Source organism: Pseudorca crassidens, chromosome 17 (assembly GCF_039906515.1).
Source record: "Pseudorca crassidens isolate mPseCra1 chromosome 17, mPseCra1.hap1, whole genome shotgun sequence".
Classification (NCBI taxonomy): Eukaryota; Metazoa; Chordata; class Mammalia; order Artiodactyla; family Delphinidae; genus Pseudorca; species Pseudorca crassidens.
The window spans coordinates 61,138,461-61,147,413 of NC_090312.1; the positions used below are offsets into that span (position 1 = coordinate 61,138,461).

The 8,953-nt window shown below is 34.6% G+C and overlaps 1 protein-coding gene across 1 annotated transcript; it reads left to right on the plus strand.

The window, feature by feature from the left end:
* Window positions 1-3,652: 3,652 nt before the first annotated feature.
* Window positions 3,653-8,686, plus strand: LOC137210759 (myelin P2 protein). The gene is made up of 4 exons (XM_067712849.1): window positions 3,653-3,969; window positions 5,895-6,067; window positions 6,285-6,386; window positions 7,657-8,686. The coding sequence occupies exons 1-4, from the start codon at window positions 3,897-3,899 to the stop codon at window positions 7,705-7,707; spliced, it is 399 nt and encodes a 132-aa protein (XP_067568950.1). The 5' UTR covers window positions 3,653-3,896; the 3' UTR covers window positions 7,708-8,686.
* Window positions 8,687-8,953: the final 267 nt, after the last annotated feature.

Genomic DNA, 8,953 nt, shown 5'->3' on the forward strand with positions numbered 1-8,953 from the left:
TCTATTCTCCAGAAGATTTTGTGTAAGATTGGTGTTACTTTTTCCTTAAATATTTGTATGAATTCATGGGTGAAGCCTACAGGCCTGGAGTATCTCTGTGGGAGAAAATTTATTTATAAATTAAATATTAATAGATTTGGGAGTATTCACACTTTTATTTTGTCTTGTATCTTTTTTGGTAAATTGTGTACTAAGAAATTTATAACTTTTTAAAAATTTTTCAAATTTATTGGCATGAAGTAGTTCATTATATTATGATCTTTTTAATAACTCTAGGATATATTGATATACCCTTTTATATACTTGCAATCAATAACTTTTGCCTTCTCTATTTTTAAATCCATCTTGATAAGAGTTTGTCAATTTTATTAGCCTTTTAAAAACTTTAGTTTTGATGATATTTTCTATAATATGTTTGTTTTTATTTTATTAACATCTGTCTTGTTTATTATCTATTTCTGTCATTTATTGTTTCTTTTCGAGCATATTTTTCTGTCTCTTTGTTCTATTTATTTTTGATTAGTGATGTGTATGAAAATTTGTAGAAATAAATTTAGAACTAGAGTGACATTATCTTCTTATGCAGAGAGTTTATGTTTGTCTCTTACTGGTAGCCAAGTTCACTAGCTGACCCAGATCACAGTAAACTAATTTTAAGAGTTGAATTGGTATTAGCCAGGTCTATTTCTAGTTCACCTTTCCTCCTGTATTGCAGCCTTTCAAAGTCTCAAACTAAAATATGATTAACCAGGATTCTCCCTCATTGTTCCCCTAACCCTGAAACAATGTCATAAATGTCCTTCAGATTTTGCCTCTCATCTGCCTCTTGCAGAATTCATGGATCGCCATAAGGGCAGCAGCCTTAATTGTTGGGCCTGTTTCTCTGGTCTTCTTTTTTTGCCCAAATCTTAGACTCTTAATTTTTCTCTGCCTTTTTTATCTCTCTGATCTCTTGAAGAATTTTTTTTATAATTTTGTCCATGTTTTAGATGTCACAGTTGGAAAGTTACCTTACTTTCCTCATCTATCATGAGGAAGTGAAAATTCTAAGATTTATTTCTATTTTCTCAATTTTTTTAAATGATCATTTTTGGGTTATTTTTTCTAGTATTATATTATGTGATTTCCTTGCACCAATTATTATCACAATATTTCTATTTTACAGATAATTTCAGACTCACTGGAATTAAAATTTCTTTCTTCAAGTCTTTATCAAGTCATGAATAGAATATAAGTTCCGTGAGGGTATGGAATCTTGTTCAATGATGTTTAACCAGCACCCTGAAGTGTGTCTAGCCCTTAGTAGGCTCTCAATGCTTTTGCAGTTAAATGAATGGAAGGAATGGAGTCACATCTTTTGTATTAAGTGGAGGATCATGAATTCTTTGTTCTTGTGCTACAGGATGATTATCACTTTTCAAATATACAATTGGATATAGCTTGATGACAATATGTAAGGACATTTTATATACAGCAAGCTTTACTTATCCATTTTGTTTGGACTTCTGGATTTTCTTTTCAGTGTATCATTCTAGTAGCTTATTTTTATTTTATCTTGAGAATTTATATAGGCAATAAATCCCTGAAAGATGAACTCACACTGTAGAGAGACAATGTCCATTTTACAAACATTTAGTTCAAATGTAAATGTATATGTCTAATTATAATGTGACTCTGATGTTTATTATCAATCCTTTCTCAGTAGGATATTGATGACGTTCTTATCTAGGAGTGCCTTAAAAGTCTCAAGCCAGTATCTTCTCTCATTGCTTTGATCTGTGCCTTTGACTCATACATGGGCCTCAGAATCTCATCTTGGCCAATTCCAGAAGTCAGGTACATTGCTGACAATCCTAAAATATAAAATTTTTTCTTTGTCTAAAATTGCTTCAAAGTTATAAGCCTTGCCAATATATAGTTCAATGTTTATATTTTAAGCTCCACTGCTGTTCTTATGTGCAAAACAAGGTCTGCTGAAAATTCACACAGTTTTCCTGAATGAATCCCTCCAGATACAAGGGCTCAGCTCAATTGGGAAAGTTTGAAGGTCCTTCATAGGACCTTCAGAATTTAGGCAGAATGCCTAAATTTTTGAAGACACAGTCATAGCATTATTCATTTTTATTAAGTGTTTTGGAAAATAACATATTTACTAATCAAAAGCCCTTTCTTTCATAGCTGTATCTTATATCCCAGTACAATGTACTCTCTCCAGTTACATTCTCCTGGGTCTAGGATTGGGTTAGCTAGTTAACTGAGGAATTTTTCTAGTCATTATTTCATTCCCATCTTGAGTTATACAGGCACAAGTAATTTAAGATGACACTTGGACTCACTGTGTATAATTCTCCATTTTTTTAACCCAACTTGGACCCTAACCACATAATTGCAATTGTTATGCTGCAACTATGGCATTGGTAACCTGAGCCCTAGAGGTCAGTGATTCTACCTGCTACGGGTAAATTGATAATGGGTTATTTTCATTATTGTGAAGAGTGCCAAACTGTGTACTAAATATATAAAACCTGGTGATATCAGTTGTCTCAAGGCCAGGATTAATGTCAATGTAGAAAAACTGCTAGGAAATGGTATGGCATCAACTTGGTATTCCCAAGAGTAACACTTATGTTCAAAGTGGTTTCATATTTCTCCCCTTGGTCAAAGACTGGGACTTTGATGTATCATATAATCTGGATGCCTCATCTCTTGGTTTTCGCTTCTCTTGCTTTTTGAGCAGAGAATGAGTGTCTCTATCCGTGGTGATGTCAGTATTGCCTGATCTTTGGCCAGGGCCTCCAGCACACATGTTATAGCAGGAGCAGTGTAAGATAATGGTCTAACATCTATGCACTGAAAAAAATACCAGGTTCAAATCCTACCTCACCTTATTCAAGTTTTGGACAGAAGTTACCTAACCTCCCCAAGCTCCAGTATTCTCACTGGTAAAATGGAGATAATAATAATGCCTTACTCTTGGAGTTGTTGAGAGAATCAAATGAAATAATCTGTATTAAGCACTTAGCACAGTGACTACTGAGCTCTCAATATATATTAATATTATTTTTGTAGAAAATCCTTTCTAAAATTGTAGATTTATTTTAAAGGACTTAAACTCAATGTTGTTGTATTAACCAAGAACCTGCTTAATTTGGAACTAAGGTTTTTTAAGATGAAAATCTTTTCTGTGGTCAAAGAGCGTGTTATAGTGCTACTTTTTGTTCACCCATGAAAGCAATTTCTGTGTTCTGCTGTAATAGACTGACCGTATTGTCTGCCTACTCTGACTGCCTTGGATATGCCAACTATGCCAAGCCTCCCTTACCTATGAATACTTCCTCACACTGCTCCCTTGCATTTCTCTCCCACAACATATTTGAGGCAGTTATCACAATACTCATGGACATTTTTCCTCTCTTTATTCTCTTTCAATAAGAATTCTTAATTGTGCAGACTCAGGATTGGGAGTGAACAAGATGCCTAAATACACACACACACACACACACACACACACACACACACATTCATTCATTAATGCTCATATAATTTAATTTGGTATAGAACTCAACTGATAGACTCTTTTCCAAAGCATTAAGGACCTAAGCACTTCTTAAAAATGTAAGAGCAACCAACATTTTTTTGAAGGTTCAAATAGTACTGTCATTGATTTTTATAAACATTTTTGGAAACTGAAGGAGACATTATGTGAGGTTCTCTTTTGTCCCAGTGGATGATTGAAGAGCCATTCATTGCCCAGTCCTGACACTGCTTTTCCCCATTGGGTCTCTGTGAGAGTCACATGCTGTGGACATCTTTGAAAAGAATCTTCTGAGACTTCAGCATCTCATTTGAGTCTCCTGAATCTCACCTACCACTGTGTTGAATTCTCATCCATCACAATGAGCAACAAATTCTTAGGCACCTGGAAACTTGTCTCCAGTGAGAACTTTGATGATTACATGAAAGCTCTGGGTAAGAAATGTTCTCTGTTGTTCTAATTGAGAGGATCCTTTTTGAGAAAGATGCATGACTATTTCCTTCTAACTCCTTTTCCAGGAGTCTGGGAGTTTGCACAGGTTGAAGTACGATCCTCTTCTGGGATTAATCTTCTGTTGTGTCAATCAGATAATGTATTTGCATTTTATTTGTGGCAATTTTAATAGATTTTAACTCAGATAAGAGCTGCTTAAATGCACTAGAGTGCCCACTGATTTCAAAGGCAGTTTCATATCAATAAGGTTTTCGTTCCAAACCTGGAGGAAAGAAATCTTAGAAGCTTAGTCAACCTATTTTCTGGCTTTCCTGAAAGTTAGATCTACAACAACTAAAGTGCTCATGAAATAAAGAGTTGAATATACTAAAGTTAATGGAAAACCTCAATTTAAAATTTTGATGCTTAGCTATACCAGAAGTTTTCTGTCTCTACCTCTAGGTTGTCTGTTATTACATAACTATGTGGATAAAGATTTTGTAAAAAGTGAATACTTCATAAAGCAGGATATTCACAGTCTAGGAAAGTTACTGAGAGAAAAAGAAGTGTGTTGTGGCAATGAACTCAAGCTCATTTACACTAACATCAGGCTTTCCTGGAGATGGAACAGTGGATGGAGACGGAAAGTCTAGTCATTAGTATAGCAACTTTATTTGCTACTATCTCTAGGGAATTTTCCATAGATATGAGCACAAAAGTGTGAGGAGTCTTTGGAAATGTCCAGAGCTGTATAAATAAGTAGAGAGTGAGGCCAATGACCTCAGATTGCTATGCTCATCAAAGTACTTGTAATTTTACCTGTTCAGAAAGCATATAAGGTATTCTATTTTTAGATAAAATGAGCAAAATCATGTTGTGTTGCCTGGAAAACTATGGGAACTTATGGGAATAGATCCATACCATAAGGTTGGTTAAATTTATGGACTTCACTTTATAGCCAAGGAAGAAGCAAAATACAATATAAGAAAGTCTCAATGAAAAACTTCCTAATTGTGTCATTTTCAAATTTTAGAGTCCATAAGGACACCTGGGGGTGTTGTAGATTCTTAGTCTCTATTGTAGAGGTTTAGTTTGAAAAACATTGTCCTAAATCATATCAAATAAAAAATGATTAATCAAAATTAGAAGAAAGAGTATCATTCACAATCCTTTATTGGCTCTAACTCTTCACACTTCTTTATGTATATATAAATGTAAATATATGTATATTTATATATAACTAGTTTTTTCTTCATGTATCTCTCTCATTTGACATTTCTATTTTTCCATATATTTCTGTAATCTTGGGTAATATAGTAATAATACTTAAGAGTCTAATTTTGTTTTGTTTTCAAATGCAGAAAATTTTTTAAAAATTATTTTATTTATCTAATGATCATTTGTAATGGTACAGATCATTTTAGGGGCTACAACAAAATTTCAGAAATGAGCTTCTATCAAGGATATGGGAGGAATTCTTTTCTATATCCATAATATACTACTGAGGGAAAAAATCATAGAATAGCATGCATAAGTCATAGTCTCATTTAAAAAATATATCTACAATATTTATGCATACAAACTAAAATGTCTGAAATGATCCATACAAAACTATAAATAGTAGTTTTTAATGGAGCATGGGTTTGGATGTGGTAAAAATAGATGACTTGCACTATTTAAGCTAAACACTTTTAGCTTTAAAATCTGCAGGCATTACTTTTGTAGTAACAAAACGTAAAATATTCAAGCCCGTGGACATGTGTTTCCATTAGGTGATGAAACATGGGAGAAGGTCCTTAGCAGTAAGTGCTATTACCTGCCATCTACACAGCTGAGGCACAGCTGAGCATAAAATATGGCCACCCATAGTCCCTTTAGGTAGAGGTTCTCTTGGTCAACAAAATTCTAACAGTATCTTGATTTTCAGGTGTGGGATTAGCCACCAGAAAACTGGGAGATTTGGCCAAACCAAGAGTGATCATCAGCAAAAAAGGGGATATTATAACTATAAGAACTGAAAGTACCTTTAAAGATACAGAGATCTCCTTCAAGCTAGGCCAGGAATTTGAAGAAACCACAGCTGACAATAGAAAGACAAAGGTAAACTTAATTGTTTCTCTTCAAATTTGGTCCAATCTACTACTTTGAGAGAGAAGATTACTCCTGCTAGTATTCAAAAGGGTAGACCACTCCCTTCTGTTGAAAAATGAACGTGCCTCATAAAACATCTGTTATGAAAATGATTCAATACTGAATGAACTGCTTCTTTACTCAACCAAAGTCCAAGCAAGTCAATTATGTAAACCTATCTTTGCAGAGCGTTGTAACTTTGGCAAGAGGCTCGTTGAATCAAGTACAGAAATGGAATGGCAAAGAGACAACAATAAAGAGAAAGTTGGTGGATGGAAAAATGGTAGTGGTAAGAGTAATTTTACTTTAAATACATAAATATAGCCATTTAAATAGAGAAAATGGTTATATTATTTTTAAAATATTCTCTTTTCTTTGCAATACAAATGGATAAGAATGGCTAAGAATAAAATCAGAGTTAATGTTTGGGTGATCTTTGAACTATAAAGACTCATCTACAGGTACTTCAGGTTCAGATTCAAGAATTTAGAAATGATACAACTCATTTGTTATTTTAGAAATAACAACACCTAAAAATGATAAAAAAAAAAAAAAGTATGGGTAAACCTCATTAATTTAGACACACGAGGAGAAAAGCAAATCTAAGTTTTAAAAGCAAAGCACATTCCCAGTCAATTGTAGAATATTTGTAGATAGCTAAGCATTTTGTTTTCAAGAATCCATGGTAACTTGGACTAAAACATGTCAACAACTCAAGCTGAGGTCATTGGAGACCTTTTGTAGTTGGCAGGTAAAAATGATGACAAAGGTTATATGAGATGACCTCTAACAATTTTTTTAAGTCTCAGGTTCTGTTCTTACTAATCAACACACACATTGACCATAGATAGATTTATGTAGTTCTTTGAACATTCTTTTCTTTAGTACAGAGGAGCGTTATCCTTAGCTCCACAGCAGATTTACATGGGGAGTAAATACCAGTATGGGAGCCCCAATACAGATCAACTGCCTGCACATCTCTTGGGGGAGGAGGAGCCATCAGTATTTTAAATGTTCCCCAGATAATGCAGATGTGCAGATAGTTTTGAAAACCACTGTTTTAGTAGATTTAAATCTGTGCCAATTATGCATGAAAATTTGCCACTTAAAAAATATACTCCTGGGGCTTCCCTGGTGGCTCAGTGGTTGAGAGTCTGCCTGCCGATGCAGGGGACATGGGTTCGTGCCCCGGTCCGGGAAGATCCCACATGCCGCAGAGCGGCTGGGCCCGTGAGCCATGGCCGCTGAGCCTGCGTGTCCGGAGCCTGTGCTCCGCAACGGCAGAGGCCGCGACAGTGAGAGGCCCATGTACTACAAAAAAAAATATATACATATATATATATATATATATATATGCCTCTGATGTAACTTAGATCAGATTTAAAACTGTTTCCCGTTTCAATGGTCATGATTCCAAATTCCTGGAGACTGACATACTGATATTTTATTTCTTTCTGAGTTTAATCTTATGAGATTGCTTATAATGTCTGTTATTATTACAAATTTGCTATCACCTAGTTTGAGTTTTAGATATTCAATTAATCTCTCTTTTTTTTAAGGAATGTAAGATGAAGGACGTGGTCTGCACCAGAATTTATGAGAAGGTCTGACAAAGTTGTTTCCTCATTGAAGTGATATTTGGTCATTTGATGTTGGAAATCAGCTGTTTCCATTGGCGAGGCCTGACTACACTGCACTTTGTTTGTTTCCGCTTTTGTCTTAATAGATCAGATAAGCAAAGGCCTAAACGGAGGATTAATCTAAATTTCAGTGTTATTTAAACATTTTCAATTTGTATGCACGTCATTACTGTATTAAAGATTAAAGTGTGTATATTGGTCAGACCTAAAGAATGGATAATGCCATTTGATTATCTGTGAAGTTCTAACTTATGCTGTATTTTAAATATTTGAAATGATAGTAAAAGGAAGTAATAGCATAGTAAAAAGAAGTAAATATATTGATTGGGGTAGCAAACTCAAATGCCTTCAGAGACCAGGAGAGTAATGGGTTTAGAGGATCAGAAGTGAAACAAACTAGAAGAAGGAGCTGAGGAACACTGAGGAGTTCTAGCTTCAGCTAAAAAGGGCAGCTGCTACTCCAGCCAATTTAAAAACTGAGGGTTAATTTACAGACAGTGAAATTAACAGATATTAAAGATAGAGTTGTGACAAATGCATGCACCCATATAATTCGCATCCTGATCAAGATATAGTACATTTCCCTAATCCCAGAATGTTTTCTCACACTCCTTCCCAGTCAATGTCCTGCCGTGTCCCAGCTCCAACAAAAACAAGTAGTGATTTAGTTTCTATCACCGTAGACTAGTTTTGCCTGTTCTCAAACTTCATATAAATTGGATCATACATTATGTGTTCTTTTCTGTTTGCCTTTTTAAAGTCAGCATAATGTTTTTGAAATTCATCCATATTGTTGCATGCAACATTAATTTGTTCCTTTTTATTGCTGAGTAGTATTCCATTGCATGAATATATCACAGTTTACTTATCCCTTCTTCTCTTAAGATAATTGAGTTATTTCCAGTTTTCGGCTTCTATAAATAAAGCTGCTATAAACATTCTTGTATAAGGCTGTTTGTGGAAACATGAGTTCCTTTTCTTTTGAATATTAACTAGGCATGGAATTACTGGGTCCAGCAGATTTTTGACAGGCAGGAATAGGGGACTACTCTGCCCAGGTAACAAAACTATTTCAGATATATTACATGATTGAGCAAATAAGAATATATTTTGATGTTGTTAGGAGCTAGAATTTTCCTTCTGGAAGAAGGCACATACAAGTATGACAGAGGGAAGGCAAGAAAGAACTGTGTGCAAATGGATTGGAATAGATGTA

Excerpts from the sequence above, each read along its gene's own strand:
- LOC137210759 (XM_067712849.1), top strand. The coding sequence starts at position 3,897 with ATGAGCAACAAATTCTTAGGCACCTGGAAACTTGTCTCCAGTGAGAAC. Across the intron at positions 6,068-6,284 it reads CTGACAATAGAAAGACAAAG|AGCGTTGTAACTTTGGCAAG; the intron begins GTAAACTTAATT and ends CTATCTTTGCAG. Across the intron at positions 6,387-7,656 it reads TGGATGGAAAAATGGTAGTG|GAATGTAAGATGAAGGACGT; the intron begins GTAAGAGTAATT and ends CTTTTTTTTAAG.